We start from the raw sequence: 16,703 nt of genomic DNA, 5'->3' as shown, positions 1-16,703 counted from the left end.
CCAGCCCTGGTTCCAACACCGTATTAAAATCTCCCCCCATTATCAGCTTTCCCATCTCTAGGTCCGGAATGCGTCCTAGCATCCGCCTCATAAAATTGGCATCATCCCAGTTTGGGGCATATACGTTTACCAAAACCACCGTCTCCCCCTGTAGTTTGCCACTCACCATCACGTATCTGCCCCCGTTATCCGCCACTATAGTCTTTGCCTCGAACATTACCCGCTTCCCCACTAATATAGCCACCCCCCCTGTTTTTCGCATCTAGCCCTGAATGGAACACCTGCCCCACCCATCCTTTGCATAGCCTAACCTGGTCTATCAGTTTCAGGTGCGTTTCCTGTAACATAACCACATCTGCCTTAAGTTTCTTAAGGTGTGCGAGTACCCGTGCCCTCTTTATCGGCCCGTTCAGCCCTCTCACGTTCCACGTGATCAGCCGAGTTGGGGGGCTTCCTACCCCCCCCTTGTCGATTAGCCATCACCTTTTTCCAGCTCCTCACCCAGTTCCCACGCAGCTGTATCTCCCCCAGGCGGTGCCCCCCCCCGCCCATCCTCTCCCATACCAGCTCCCCCCTCTCCCCAGCAGCAGCAACCCAGTAATACCCCCCTCCCACCCCCCCCGCTAGATCCCCCGCTAGCGTAATTACTCCCCCCATGTTGCTCCCAGAAGTCAGCAAACTCTGGCTGACCTCGGCTTCCCCCCGTGACCTCGGCTCGCACCGTGCGACGCCCCCTCCTTCCTGCTTCTCTATTCCCGCCATGATTATCATAGCGCGGGAACCAAGCCCGCGCTTCTCCCTTGGCCCCGCCCCCAATGGCCAACGCCCCATCTCCTCCACCTCCCCTCCTCCCCCCATCACCACCTGTGGGAGAGAGAAAAGTTACCACATCGCAGGATTAGTACATAAAACCCCTCTTTGCCCCCCACATTCGCCCCACCACTTTGTTCAAACGTTCTTTTTAATAACCCGCTCATTCCAGTTTTTCTTCCTCAATAAAAGTCCACGCTTCATCCGCCGTCTCAAAGTAGTGGTGCCTCCCTCGATATGTGACCCACAGTCTTGCCGGTTGCAGCATTCCAAATTTTATCTTCTTTTTATGAAGCACCGCCTTGGCCCGATTAAAGCTCGCCCTCCTTCTCGCCACCTCCGCACTCCAGTCTTGATAAACGCGGATCACCGCGTTCTCCCATTTACTGCTCCGAGTTTTCTTCGCCCATCTAAGGACCATTTCTCTATCCTTAAAACGGAGGAATCTCACCACTATGGCTCTGGGAATTTCTCCTGCTCTCGGTCCTCGCGCCATCACTCGGTATGCTCCCTCCACCTCCAACGGACCCGCCGGGGCCTCCGCTCCCATTAACGAGTGCAGCATCGTGCTCACATATGCCCCGACGTCCGCTCCCTCCACACCTTCAGGAAGACCAAGAATCCTCAGGTTGTTCCTCCTTGCGTTGTTTTCCAGTGCCTCCAACCTTTCCACACATCGTTTCTGATGTGCCTCCTGCGTCTCCGTCTTCACCACCAGGCCCTGTATATCGTCCTCATTCTCGGCTGCCTTTGCCTTCACGACCCGAAGCTCCCGCTCCTGGATCTTTTGTTCCTCCTTTAGCCCTTCGATCGCCTGTAGTATCGGGGCCAACAGCTCTTTCTTCATTTCCTTTTTTATCTCTTCCACACAGCATTTCAAGAACTCTTGTTGTTCAGGGCCCCATGTTAAACTGCCACCTTCCGACGCCATCTTGGTTTTTGCTTGCCTTCCTTGCCGCTGTTCTAAAGAATCCACTGCAATCTGGCCACTCTCTCCTCCTTTTTCCATCCGTATCCGGGGGGGATTCCCTTCTGGTTTACCGCACAGTGTTTTTAGCCGTCAAAATTGCCGTTGGGGCTCCTATCAAGAGCCCAAAAGTCCGTTTCACAGGGAGCTGCCGAAACGTGCGACTCAGCTGGTCATCGCCGCACCCGGAAGTCTGTAAAAAGCCTCTTGACTATCCACCCTGTCTATAACTGTCGCAATTTTGTAGACCTCTATCAGATCTCCCTTCAGACTCCATCTTTCTATGAAAACAATCCTAGTTTATTCAACCTCTCCTCAGAGCCAACACCCTCGAGACCAACAACATCCTGGTGAACCTTCTTTTCACTCTCTCCAAAGTTTCCATGTCCTTCTGATAATGTGGTGACCAGAACTGCACGCAATACTCCAAATGCAGCCTAACCAAGGTTTTATGTAGCTGCAACATGATTTCCCAACTCCTGTACTCAGTGCCCCGGCTGATGAAGGCAACCATGCCATATGCCTTCTTAATCACCTTGGCCACCTGTGTTGCCACTTTTAGGGAACTGTGCACACGTGCACATTTCGCCTGTCCCTCATTATCTTTTCCGAAAGCTTCCCCACCACTGATGTCAGGCTCATCGGCCTATAATTTGATTGGATTTTCCCTTTTTCCTTTCTTACACAAGGGAACAACATTGGCTGTTCTCCAGTCCGCTGGAACCTCGCCTGTGGTCAAAGAGGATGCCAAGATATCTGTTAAGGCCCCAGCTATTTCTCCACTTGCCTCCCGCAGTACCCTGGGATAGATCCCATCCGGCTCCAGAGACTTGTCTACCTTAATGCAATTTAGGATACTCAACACTTCCTCCTTTGATACATCAATGTTCTCCAGAGTGTTTACACACCTATCCCTGACCTCAACATCGTCATGTCCTTCTCCCTGGTGAATACCGATACAAAGTACTCATTAAGGATTTCACGCTCTTCCTGTGGTCCCATGCATAACTTCCCTCCATTGTCCTTAAGTGGGCCTACTCTGTCTCTTGCTACCCTCTTGCTCCGAATATGTGCAAAAAAAGCCTTGGGATTCTCCTTGACCATTTTTGGTAAAGACATTTCATGGCCCTTTGCAGCCCTCCTAATTCCACGGATAAGAAAGAGAAATGGATAAAAGGAATACAATAAACAGACACCCAGCCATGATGAGAGTTCAAAATATGAGTTTTAAGAAGGTGAAAAGAGCAAAGGGTTCGGCAAGCAAAATATTGTGGATACTGGACACATGAAATAGAAACAAAAAATTGCTGAAAACACTTGGCAGGTCGCAGCATCTGTGAATAGAAACAGAGTTAATGGTGTCGGGGGGGGGATGTGCGAGAAGAGCCTGCAAAAGCGGAAATGTGTTGTACGGAGTATTTTATTTAGACGTGATAGGAAATTTTGATTTCCGAGTAGCAAGTTGAGATAAGACCATAAGACATAGGAGCAGAATTAGGCCACTCGGCCCATCGATTCTGCTCCGGTATTCTATCATGGCTGATATTTTTCTCATCCCCATTCTCCTGCCTTCTCCCCATAACCCCTGATCCCCTTATTAATCAAGAACCTACCTATCTCTGTCTTAAAGGCACTCAGTGATTTGGCCTCCACAGCCTTCTGCGGTAGAGTTCCAAAGATTCACCACAGATTATAACGACGAGTCAGAATACAGGTGGGAGATAGAGAACCTAGTGGAGTGGTGTAGCGACAATCTATCCCTCAATGCCAGCAAAACTAAAGAGCTGGTCATTGACTTCAGGAAGCAAAGTACTGTACACACCCCTGTCAGCATTAACGGGGCCGAGGTGGAGGTGGTTAGCAGTTTCAAATTCCTTGGGGTGCACTTCTCCAAAAATCTGTCCTGGTCCACCCACGTCGATGCTACCACCAAGAAAGCACAACAGTGCCTATACTTCCTCAGGAAACTAAGGAAATTCGGCATGTCCACATTAACCCTTACCAACTTTTACAGATGCACCATAGAAAGCATCCTATCAGGCTGCATCACAGCCTGGGATGGCAACTGCTCGGCCCAGGACCGCAAGAAACTTCAGAGAGTCGTGAACACCGCCCAGTCCATCACACGAACCTGCCTCCCATCCATTGACTCCATTTACACCTCCCGCTGCCTGGGGAAAGCGGGCAGCATAATCAAAGATCCCTCCCACCCGGCTTGCTCACTCTTCAAACTTCTTCCATCGGGCAGGAGATACAGAAGTCTGAGAACACGCACGAACAGACTCAAAAACAGCTTCTTCCCCACTGTCACCAGGCTCCTAAATGACCCTCTTATGGACTGACCTCATTAACACTACACCCTGTATGCTTCATCTGATGCCAGTGCTTATGTAGTTACATTGTATATGTTGTGTTGCCCTATTATGTATTTTCTTTTCTTCCCTTTTCTTCCCATGTACTTAATGATCTGTTGAGCTGCTCGCAGAAAAATACTTTTCACTGTACCTCGGTACACGTGACAATAAACAAATCCAATCCAATCCAATCCCTCTGGCTGAAGAAATTCCTCCTCATCTCCGTTTTAAAGGATCGTCCGTTTAGTCTGAAATAGTGTCCTCTGCTTCTAGTTTTTCCTACAAATGGAAACATCCTCTCCACATTCACTCTATCCAGGCCTCGCAGTATCCTATAAGTTTCAATAAGATGCCCCCTCAACCTTCTAAACTCCAACGAGTACAGAACCAGTTCCTCAACCGTTACTCATACGACATTCATTCCAGGGATCATTCTTGTGAATCTCCTTTGGACCCTTTCCAAGGCCAGCACATCCTTCCTTAGATACGGGGCCCAAAACTGCTCACAATACTCCAAATGGGGTCTGACCAGAGCCTTATACAACCTCAGAAGTACATCCCTGCTCTTGTATTCTAGTCCTCTTGACATGAATGCTGACATTGCATTTGCCTTCCTAACTGCCGACTGAACCTGCACGTTAATCTTAAGAGAATCGTGAACAAGGACTCCCAAGTCCCTCTGTGTTTCTGATTTCCCAAGCATTTCCCCATTGAGAAAATAGTCTACGCCTCCATTTCTCCTTCCAAAGTGGAAAACCTCTCACTTTTCCACATTGTGTTCCATCTGCCACTTCTTTGCCCACTCTCCTAGCCTGTCCAAGTCTTTCTGCAGCCCACCTGCTTCCTCAATAGCAGAGATAAAGTCTGCGGCACGGTTACGGTGTGTCGAGCATTATAGCAGCTCGTGGCAGGTTTGGGAAATACATTGGTTGCAATACATTTGCACGCCATGAAAACTTATTCGTTTTCAATAAAGCTTTGCCCTTGGAATAAAGTCAGTGGCGCACGAGAATCTCATGGAACCTGGTTCACAATCGTTTAAAGGTGACGGGTTTATTAGGTCGGCGGTTTTCCTTGTTTAACTCAACGGAATAACATAGAGAAGCAGGGGGATGGCATCTTGCATGGAGGCTTGGAACCAACAAGGGTGTGTCAGTAGTAAGAGGGGTTACGGAGTAAGGTCAGGAACATGATGGGTTAGAAAAGGGATCGAGGGGAATCAGAGGACAGAGGGTGGGTTTGGGGGCAAGGAGGAGTGAAATAGGAGGAAGGGCCAGACCTCCTGGGGATGATGGGGGAGAGAAAGGGACAGTCAGTCAAGGTAAGAAAATGTGGGCCTAAAGTGCAGTGTCAGTACCGTCGGAATGGGTGTCCATCTCAGTGTGCTGGCAGGCAGCATCCTTTTAGGGCTTTCCTTCACATGACCACCACAATCACTGTAACCCCACTGTAAAATTTCAGACAGGTGGGGGATGTGTGGATAGGTGACTTAAACGCCACCCACTGGGTTTAACATGTCCCCCCTTCAAATCCACCAATGGAGGGGTGTACAATTAGGCACTGTGTCTCCAGTCATACTGCTGTTTGTGGGAACTATGGTTAATAGTTGCTGTGTATTTTACATTACAGAAGTAACTGCACCCACTCTTCCCCCCACTCTTCCCCCCACGATAATGCGTATTCATGGAATCCAAACGTATTACAAGAACAAATCTGCCGCACTATGAAAGCACTTCATTGACTGGAAGGTGCTTTGGGACATCTGGAGATCAGGGCGAGATCTTCCTGTCCTGCCGACGGTGCACCCCCACCGTGGGTTTTCCGGCGCGTGGGGTGGATTCAATGGGAAATCTCTGAGAGCGGCGGGACGAGAAAATTTCACTGCCGGCCAACAAAGAGCCGCCTCCTGCCGCCAAGAAACACACCATGCGCGGAAAGGCTATAGAATCTCGTCTCATGAAAGGTGCTACATAAATGCAACTGCTTTCTTTCCCACAAAGATAACTACACCAAAACCGAGCAAATACACTTTACACTTACTTTGCTAAATATACTGCACAGACTCCACCTTGTTTGAGGTGCATGTAAGTCACAGGCAAAGCAAGTTGTGGGTTAAGCATGTCCAAAGCGATCTGCAAAGATGCAAGAAATTAATATAGAATGTATTTCATATTCAATTTACCTTAATATACAGACTGCTTGGAGGGATACAAAGGTACATGAAAGTTTTAATAGTATCTGTTAAGTAATATCTTCAAGAATAAAAGGAATGGACTACATGCTCAACAGAAATAGTTTGAAAGGTGGTGGGGGGTAATAGGTGGAGGAAAGACGCGAGACTAAAACCAAGTTCAGTCGAGCAGAGAAGGTGGAAGAGATTTAATAAAGGTTTTAAAAGTATTACGAATATTGACAGTATAAGTAGGGAAAGACTAGATCCTCTGATTGAGGAAATCAGCACGGTGGCACAGTGGTTAGCATGGTTGCTTCAGAGCGCCAGGGACCCAGGTTCGATTCCCGGCTTGGGTCACTGACTGTGTGGAGTCTGCACATTCTCCCCGTGTCTGAGTAGGTTTCCTCCGGGTGCTCTGATTTCCTCCCACAAATCCCGAAAGACGTGCTGTTAGGTGAATTGGACATTCTGAATTCTCCCTCTGTGTACCCGAACAGGTGCCGGAATGTGGCGACTAGGGGCTTTTCACAGTAACTTCATTGTGACACTAATAAAGATTATCAATTTAAAATTGCCAGTAAAAGGGAAGAGAGATATTAGGAGAAATTCCTTTGTGCTCGGGGTAATTATGGATTAAATGTTTTGCCACAGAGATTTGCTGAAGTAAAAACCATTGTTTTGTGGTGAAATATTTGAAGCAGGGCGGCTAAAGGAAGTGAACAGGGGAATGGGAGTTGTTCTGAGTTGCTCTCTATCACAGAGTTGGAACCGATATGATGTGCAAGATTTTGTGAGTTGTAAGGTCCCGGAACCATTTAAAATTGACAGGAGGGACCTGATTCCGGGATGTCACCATTTCCAGCGCCTCTGATTTTTAGTGCCGTAGGATAAGGCTGCGGGTAGTGAGCATTCACTCTGCATTACACAGCCTAGCCAGCTATATTGCAGGGTGAACATCGCCTATACTGCCCCCCACCCCACCCCACCCCCTTTAACCCAATTTTCGTGGACCCAGGCCAGCTTCCCCATGCATTGTGGGTCACAGCCCCTCAGATGAGTCGTGAACCATATCCTGGATACAGGAAATCCACCTAACCTGCACATCTTTGGACTGTAGGAGGAAACCGGAGCACCCGGAGGAAACCCACGCAGACACAGGAGAACGTGCAAACTCCACACAGACAGTCACCCAAGATCGGAATTGAACCTGGGTCCTTGGAGATGTGAGGGAGCTGTGCTAACCACTGCGCCGCCAAACCTAGTATCGCTTACACACAGAAACAACACATGAGAATTATAGGAACAGGAGTTGGCCATTCAGCCCGCCCCGCCATTCAATACGATCATGGCTGATTATCCACCTCATTGCCTTTTCCCCCCACACTATCCCCGTATCCCTTTATGTCATTAGTATTTAGAAATCTGTCAATTTCTGTACAACTTGACAAAAAACGCACAAATTCTTCCTCCTGTCTGACTGCGCAGTGGGATACATTTCAGTGGCATTCAGCCACCCATCAAGGTCACTGTAACCGAGCCTGATGCTGCCTTCATTTGATGAGCGACACAAGGACGCTTTCCAAACTCGACAGCTGTCAGGAGTGACTGATATTTTCTCTTTCCAGCAAAGGAAAGTCAATCAGTGCACCCTTACTGTTGTCCCAGCTGAGATCAGTTAATTCAAGACAGACTACTGATCGAATCTTGAACCATTCTGACTTAACGCAGGGCACTTACCAACTCAATCACTGGGCAGCACGGTAGCACAAGTGGATAGCACTGTGGCTTCACAGCACCAGGGTCCCAGGTTCGATTCCCCGCTGGGTCACAGTCTGTGTGGAGTCTGCACGTTCTCCCAGTGTCTGGGTGGGTTTCCTCTGGGTGCTCCGGTTTCCTCCCACAGTCCAATGACGTGCAGGTTTGGTGGATTGGCCATGATAAATTGCCCTTAGTGACCAAAAAGGTTATGAGGTGTTATTGGGTTACGGGGATAGGGTGGAAGTGAGGGCTTAAGTGGGTCGGTGCAGACTCGATGGGCCGAATGGCTTCCTTCTGCACTGTATGTTCTATGTATACCTTTGAATAGATGTGATCCTTTGAAGTACATAGTCAAGTTAAAGTTTTTTCTTCTGGTTACAATATGCTACTTTCCTGTTATAATGGAAATATGATTTTTTTTGTAGTACTGTTATTAAAAAGCAGAAAAGAAGTGATCTGATAGATAACTCCACTCTTAATGGTTTCATGTTAATGACATGACGTGTTAACTTGTCTAGATAGCATTGTAGTATAATCAATAATTAACGATAAATCTCAGCCAGTACTTGCACTTTAATTTCTTTTCAAGTAGCCATATTTATAGGGCTATTATTGCAGAGTTTACAGCCTGCTCATTTTATGCTGAAAAGTGAAGCAGTGATTTGAGATGCCGTGTAGGCCAACAGCTTATGTTAGATACAGAGCCAGAGGTACCAGTGAAAGATCTGAAGTGCAGTTTCATTAGTCAGAAGCACAAATTCTAACTTGAGCTGTTCACCTTCTCAATTGATGTATCTTATGGAATCTAAGGGGATCAGGAACTTGGGGCGAGGTTGGATCACCCCCCCCAAATAATGTTTTACGGCAGAGGCAGCGCATCATTGGCTGACGGTGGACCTATCCGGTTCTGCCGCTGTCCACGGGTTGTCCTATTGTTCGCACCCTCTCCCGCTGGTGAACCTGCAGGGGGGGGGGGAAATAGTCATTGGCGGGAACGGCTGGAGAACTTCGGCCCTAGAGTTTGCATTACGTGTTCAGTCCAAGATGAAACAGCACCTGAACACATTTTGGGCTGCGCTTATGAATTCAGTGATGAACAAAGTCGGTTTTATTGGGATAGTGGGTAATTTTACTTGTTATTATGTTTTGATTTTTTTAAAAATGTTTTTATTCTCCATTTTCACAATTTCCTTCAAGATTTACACCCTACCCACAGACAGTAAACGGTAACAAATACAAAATCAATCCCCTTAACAATACCAATGATCCCATCCTCCCACCACCGCAAACAACGGCCCACCTGTCAATATATGCATCCAATAAAACAAACCCTCCCACGGTGAAAACAAAAAACAAAGGAGATAAAGAAAAAGGAGTCCGGGACCGCCCATGGTCACCATTAACCTATTGAGTCCGCCTCCCCCCGCCCCCGCCCCACCCCCCCTCCCACCCCCACACTCAATGCCATCCAACCTCTGAAAGAGTACCGTACATGATACCCAAGAGTTGCAAACAACCCCCCCCCCTTTCCAACTGCTCCCGTCCACTGCCTCTTGTAAAACTCCTCCCCCAACCTCGGTTCCTTCCCCCCAACTTTACACCCCGGCTAGACCACTCGGACCCTGTTCTGCCAGGCTCCAATGGCCACAGCCCCTCCCCCAACCTCACTCCTGTTCACTGGCCGGCTTAAACCGGCCAGCGTGGAGGCCCCCGCCCGGGTCCCTTTCCCTCTTGCCCAGCCCTAGGAAAGCCCAGAAATCCCCTTTTAGCACACAAATCCCGCATAGCCACCTTATCCACCTACACCTCAAAGAGCCCTCATTTCGAGTGAAAGTCCCATCACTTCCCTTGTCCAAATATATACAACATTGGCTCCTTTAGCCCATACACTCGCACGCAGTGAAACAAAAAAGAAAATACAGTCATGAAGTTACATCGGCACATGGCCATTCCTCAATATCTCAGTTCTGCCACAGTCCTTCTGCCTTCGCAAACTCCTCCGCTGCTTCCGCCGTTCCAAAATAAAAGTCCTTGAGCTTGTAAGTCACCCTCAGCTTCGCTGGATATACAATGCCGCACTGCACCTTGCTAATGTACAATGCCCTCTTCACCCGGTTGAAGGCAGCCCGCCTCCTCGCCAGCTCCACCGTAAAGTCCTGGTATACACGTATACCAGCTCCAGCCCACTGCACCACCCGCTTCTGCTTGGCCCAGCACAGGACCTTCTCCTTCACACTGTACCTACGGAAGCACAGAGTCACTACCCTTGTTGGCTCACTCGCCTTTGGTACAGGCCTCCACGACCGATGAGCCCGATCCAGTTCATATCGGGAGGGATCCTCCCCCTCCCCTAATAGTTTCGCCAGCATCGCGGTAAAATACTCAGTCGGCCTCGGTCCTTCAACTCCTTCGGGCAGCCCCACAATCCTCAAATTCTGTCGCCCAGATCTGTTTTCCAGGTCTTCCATTTATCCTCACAGATCCTTGTTAATCTCCATCACCTTCCGCATCTCCTTCCCCATCAAGGTAAGTTGATCACCGTGCTGCAATAACGTCTCCTCCACTTCCTTCAGCGCCTCCCCTTGCTCTCGCACCTCCGCCACTGCGCTCGCCACCGCCGTCGTCACCGGGGAAATTGCCTCCTCCACCAGCACACTCAAAACCTCCCTCATCGCCTTCCTCATTGTCTCCATGTATTTTGTAAACTGCATTTTGAATTCCGCAGCCATCACCGTAGTTATGTCTTCAGCCGTAAACAATACAGCCTCCACTGGTGCTCCAGCCTCCATTTTCCTTGGTGACCCCGCAGTGACCTTTCCACTCCCTGACGGACCTTCAGCTGTTTTTTTTTTACGGCCGTTTTTTTGTTCACCCTCGACATTTTCCTTTACTGTGCTTTCACTGTGCCTCCTCTGTGCTTTCTCCCTGCTTTTGCCGCCTCCGTGGACCCTGGGACCAGGCTTAAAGCCCCAAAAATGCCGTTCCCGAACGGGAGCCCTCCATTGTGCGGCCGCCCTCCGCCCGCCATCACCGGAAGTCCCCCATTATGTTTTAATTTTTGATTTCTTTTTTTAAATGTGTTCCCTCTCTTTTAAATCCGTGACTTCATTTCCCAGCATGCAAGTGATACTGCCACAATGTGCATCGTAATTCAGCTTGACATTTTTCTTTATGAAGCTGTCATGAGATGTGGTCGTGGCATTTGTTTCCCATCCCTAATTGCCCTTTGACTAAGTGGCTTAATGGGTCGTTTCAGAGGGCAGTTAATAGTCAACCATGTTGCTGTGGGTCAGGAGTCACATGTCGGCCAGACCAGGTAAGGATGGCAGATTTCCCTCCCCAGAGGGCATTAGTCACCCCAGATGGGTTTTTATGACAATTGGTGATGGTTCCATGGTGATCACTGAGATTAGCTTTATATTCCAGATTCATTCATTAAACTTAAATTCCACCATCTGCTGTGGTGGGACTAGAACCCATGCCCCCAGAACATGGGCCTCTGAATTATTAGTCTGGGGACATTACCACTGCGCCATTGCCTGCGGAAGATGCAACACCAACTTTCATTTATGTCCTGCATTAACATACTAAAATGTCCTAGGGTGCTTAACAGAGGTTAACTTTTTTTTAAATAAATTTAGAGTACCCAATTTTTTTTTTCCCCAATTAAGGGGCAATTAATTTAACATGGCCAATCCAACCTGCAATTCTTTGGGTTGTGGGGGTGAAACCCACGCAGACAAGGGGAGAATGTGCAAACTCCACACGGACAGTGACCGAGGGCTGGGATTCGAACCCGGGTCCTCAGTGCCGTAGTCTCAGTGCTAACCACTGCGCCACCGTGCTGCTCCCGGGTGGTGCCAAACCTAATGACCAGATTTGAACTACATTAAGAGATAGTAGCAGTGGTTAGCAAGAACATCATCGTAGAGATAGATTGTGAGGGGTGTTGTAAAGGAGAGGTAGGGCATAGACAGCTGAAAGCACTGGTGTCAATGGTAGAATAAGATGTTGAAGCATTAAAACCAGTGCAACAACTGAGCTAAAGGAGCAAAACACTTAAGGGGGAAAATTAAATTGCAAATTTATGGGGGCAAAGAGGCATGGAGTAGGATGCACTGGATTAGATGGGCCTCCTGCAGTACAGTACTATTCTCTGATTCTATAAAGCCATGGGAATGTAGGGAGACTCTTGTTCTCGACATTAGCAAATCCAGAGCATTTGGAGCGAAGGCAGGGGAAGAGGGCTGTAATTAGATGCACAGCATGATGGGTGCAGTAATGGTCAAAAAAATAATAACAGGTTACTTACAGCATCAAACATCTTTCCCCGGATATCATCAATGGCAGATGAAACATCTTTATTAATGAAGTCAACGTTATTTGGCCATTCTTTTTCACGGGCCACTTCCCAGGCATTCCGCCAACGCTGGTAATTTCTTTTAGCATTGCAGTGATGATCTGGCCGCAGCTCGAAACTAGACACGTGCCCAGAAGATCCCACTGTTATCGGTTGAGAGCGAGAAAAGAGGAAGCAAAATTGAACTGAATTATCGGTCAACACACACACATACACATGCATTCATAATCACTTAATTTTCCAACCAACTCTCCACTCTCCTGCACTGAAGGTGCTGGATATGGTGCGAAGACACGTGGTAGCCCACTACCACCACCTGACGCAATTGGCCATCCTTCAGGTCCAAACAGTGCCCCCAGGTGATCTGGCCATAGATGCCAGTTCATCCCAGTCCTCTCCTTAACCATTGTGCAATGTTTTGCAGGGTCACATGAAGAAAGCTCAAAATGGGATCGCTGGCAGTTTTTCCCTCTAGTCTCACCTAAGGCACATTTCCCTATTACATCCGCTGCTCCAGTTAATTCAGCACACACCTATCTCAAACTGGTACTTGGTAAGATTTCCCTCTGTAATCTCCCACTTGGGAATTTTCACAGGAGGTGGTGGCATTGCGGTATTGTCACTGGGCTAGTAATCCAGAGACCCAGAGTAATGACGTGGGGGCAGATGGTGAAATTTAATTCAATAAAAATCTGGATTTTAATTTAAAAAAAAAATTTAGAGTACACAATTAATTTTTTCCAATTAAGGGACAATTTAGCATGGCCAATCCACCTAGCCTGCACATCTTTGGGTTGTGAGGGCGAAACCCACGTAAACACGGGTAGAATGTGCAAACTCCACATAGACAGTGACCCAGAGCCGGGATTGAACCTGGGACCTCGGCGCCGTGAGGCAACAGGGCTAACCCACTGCGCCACCGTGCGGCCTCCAGAAAAATCTGGATTTAAAGGTCTAATGAAACCATTGTTGATTGTCATAAAATCCCACCTGGTTCCCTCATGTCCCTCAGGGAAGGAAATCGGCAGTCCTTACCTGATCTGGCCGACAGGTGACTCCAGATCCAAAGCAATGTGGTTGACTCTTAAATGTCTTCTGAAATGGCCAAACAAGCCGCTCAAGGGCAATTGGGGCTGCTGGTCCAGCCACCAAACCCACATCCCATGAATTAAAAGTGAAGTTAATGGTCACATTTGAGAGTTACCATTGACCAGAGACTGAACAGGAGCATCCATTTACATACAAGAGCAGGCCAGAGGCTGGGCATTCTGCAGAGGGTAACTCGCCTCCTGACTCCCAAAGCCTGTCCACAGGGCACAAGTCAGGAGTGTGATGCAATACTCTCCACTTGTCTGGATAAGTTCAACGCTCCAACAACACACAAGAACCTCGATAATATCCAGGGAAAAGCATCCCAGTTGATTGGCACCCCATCCAGCACTTTCAACATCCACTCCCCCCACCATCGACGCACAGTGGCAGCAGTGTGTACCATCTATAAATTAATTTAAAGGTTCAACAGATATTCTTTAAATGAATTTGTTTGACGAGTTTTCAGTCTCAATGCCGCACCGGCTGCAGCATCTTCTCCCTGATCCTTCAGGAAGTGCGTTGTATCTGGAATTCTGGAAACATAATCAAAAATCCCTATTTATATTCATTTTAAAAATGAGGGCGGCACGGTGGTGCAGTGGTTAGCACGGCTGCCTCACGGTGCCGAGGACCCTGGTGCGATCCCGGCCCTGGGTCACTCTCTGAGTGGAGTTTGCACATTCTCCCCATGTCTGCGTGGGTCTCACCCCCAGAACCCAGAGATGTGCAGGGTAGATGGACTGGCCATGCTAAATTGCCCCTTAATTGGGACAATTGCTCAAAATTTATACGAAAGATAAAAATATATGTATTAATTTTAATTTAATTCAAAAATGTATTTTAGTTTGGATATACATGTTTGACAACAAACAATTAATGAGGAGTTGCAAAAGACAGGTTCCTAAGAGAAAGTGTTGCATCTCACAGAGAACTCAAAAGTGCTTCAACACAAGCAACAACATATAATTGCACAGATACATGGCAGATAGGAGCAGGATAGGAGCAGGAAAAGCCTGCTCCACCATTCATCACGATCATGGCTGATGATCCAACTCAATCGCCTAATCCTGCTCTCTCCCCGTAGCCTTTAATCCCATTCTCCCAAGTGCTACATCTAGCCGCCTCTTGAATATATTTAAAGTTTCCCGCTCAGGATAGTGGAGAGGCGCTTTCGGTACTTGGGGATACAAGTGGCCAGGAACTGGGATGCCCTGCACAGGCTCAACTTAACCCAGCTCATGGAGCAGATGGAGGAAGAGTTTAAAAGGTGGGATATGCTCCCGCTTTCCTTGACAGGACAGGTGCAGACTGTGAAGATGACGGTTCTCCCCAGGTTCCTCTTCGTATTTCAGTGCCTCCCCATTTTCATCCCCAAGTCATTCTTTAAGCGGGTGAATAGGATTGTTACGGGATTTGTGTGGGCGAATAAAACCCCGCGAGTCAAAAGGGTATTCTTAGAGCGTAGCGGGGGGGGGGGGGGGGGGGGGGGGGGGGGGGGCCTGGCTCTGCCGAACTTCTGCAGTTATTACTGGGTGGCCAATGTGGCCTTGATCAGGAAATGGATGAGGGAGGAGGTGGGGGCGGTAGGAGGCGGCATTGTGTGGAGGCACCAGTCTAGGGGCACTTGTTACGGCTCCGCTGCCGTTCTCGCCGGCGCGATACACCACTAGTCCAGTGGTGACGGCGGAACTGAGGATCTGGGGGCAGTGGAGGAGACACAGGGGAAAGGAGGGGGCCTCGGTGTGGACCCCGATACGGAATAACCACAGATTTGCTCCGGGTAGGTTGGATGGGGGGTACCACGGCTGGTACAGGGCAGGTATTAGGAGGATGGGGGACCTGTTTATAGACGGGGTTTTCCCCAGCATGCAGGCGCTGGAGGAGAGGTTCGGCCTGCCCCCGGGGAATGCGTTCAGGTACCTTCAGGTTCGGGACTTCCTTAGAAAACAGGTGGGGACATTCCCGCGGCTGCCCCCACGTAGGATCCAGGATAGGGTGGTGTCTGGCATCTGGGTAGGGGAGGGGAAGGTGTCGGACATATATCAGGAGCTGCAGGAGGTAGAGGAAGCCTCAGTGGGGGAGTTGAAGGATAAGTGGGAGGAGGAGCTGGATGAGGGCCTGCGGGCCGACGCCCTGGGCAGGGTGAACTCCTCCTACTCATGTGCCAGGCTCGGATTAATCCAGTTTAAGGTGGTGCATCGGGCGCATATTATGGCGGCAAGACTGAGTAGGTTTTTTGGCGTGGAGGACAGGTGCCCGAGGTGTGCGGGGAGTCCGGCGAATCATGCTCATATGTTTTGGGCATGCCCAGCGTTTAAAGGATTCTGGCAAGGGTTTGCGAGGGTGATGTCTAGGATTTGGACGCTCGGGTGAAGGCGAGCCCAGCAGTAGCGATATTTGGGGTGTCGGAGGATCCGGGAGTGCAGGAAGCGAAAGAGGCCGAGGTACTGGCCTTTGCCTCCCTGGTAGCCCAGAGATGGATTCTGTTAATGTGGAGGGACTCGAAACCCCCAAGTGTGGAGACCTGGGTTAGTGATATGGCGGGGGTCCTCAGCCTGGAGCGAATAAAGTTCACCTTGAGAGGGTCCTTGATGGGGTTCTCCCGGCGGTGGCAACCTTTCCTTGACTTTCTAGGGGAGCAGTAAGTGTCAGCAGCAGCAGCATCCTGGGAGGGGAGGCCGGGAGGGGGGGGGGGGGGGGGGGGGTTCAGGTGGGGGGGGGGGGGGGGTATTGTTGATATAATGTGAGTTGGGCATGGAGACAAAACCCACCTTGTTCTGTTTAAAAAAATAAAATTCTGTTGTGTAAGTAGTTTCATTGTAAGCTTTGGGCTATGTTTATTGTTATTTTTTATTACTATCTGTATTTCTATTTTTGTTATGTAAAAACGCTCATTGGAAAAACTTTAATAAAACATTTATTTTTAAAAAAAGAATATATTTAAAGTTTTAGCATCAGCTACTTCCTGTGGTAATGAATTCCACAGGCTCACCACTCTTTGGGTGAAGAAATGTCTCCTCTCTGTCTGAAATGGTTTACCCCGAATCCTCAGACTGTGATCCCTGGTTCTGGACACACCCATCATTGGTAACATCTTCCCTGCATCTACCCTGTCTAGTCCTGTTAGAATTTTATAAGTCTCTATGAGATCCCACCTCATTCTTCTGAACTCTAGCGAGAACAATCCTA

At 48.7% G+C, this 16,703-nt stretch overlaps 1 protein-coding gene across 1 annotated transcript in view; it reads right to left on the bottom strand.

The window, feature by feature from the left end:
• trmt61b (tRNA methyltransferase 61B) overlaps nt 1-16,703 on the bottom strand; it is a 49,901-nt gene that overhangs the window by 13,519 nt on the left and 19,679 nt on the right. Inside the window, exons 3-4 of the mRNA XM_072500126.1 lie at nt 12,375-12,565; nt 6,172-6,263 (exon numbers count right to left, since the gene is read on the bottom strand). Coding sequence (XP_072356227.1) covers nt 6,172-6,263; nt 12,375-12,565 — 283 coding nt within the window. The remainder of the gene's footprint in view (nt 1-6,171; nt 6,264-12,374; nt 12,566-16,703) is intronic.

The sequence above is a fragment of the Scyliorhinus torazame genome, chromosome 4 (assembly GCF_047496885.1).
Source record: "Scyliorhinus torazame isolate Kashiwa2021f chromosome 4, sScyTor2.1, whole genome shotgun sequence".
Taxonomy (NCBI): Eukaryota; Metazoa; Chordata; class Chondrichthyes; order Carcharhiniformes; family Scyliorhinidae; genus Scyliorhinus; species Scyliorhinus torazame.
The sequence above is the reverse complement of the archived record's forward strand: the minus strand, read 5'-3'. Positions and strand labels throughout refer to the sequence as shown.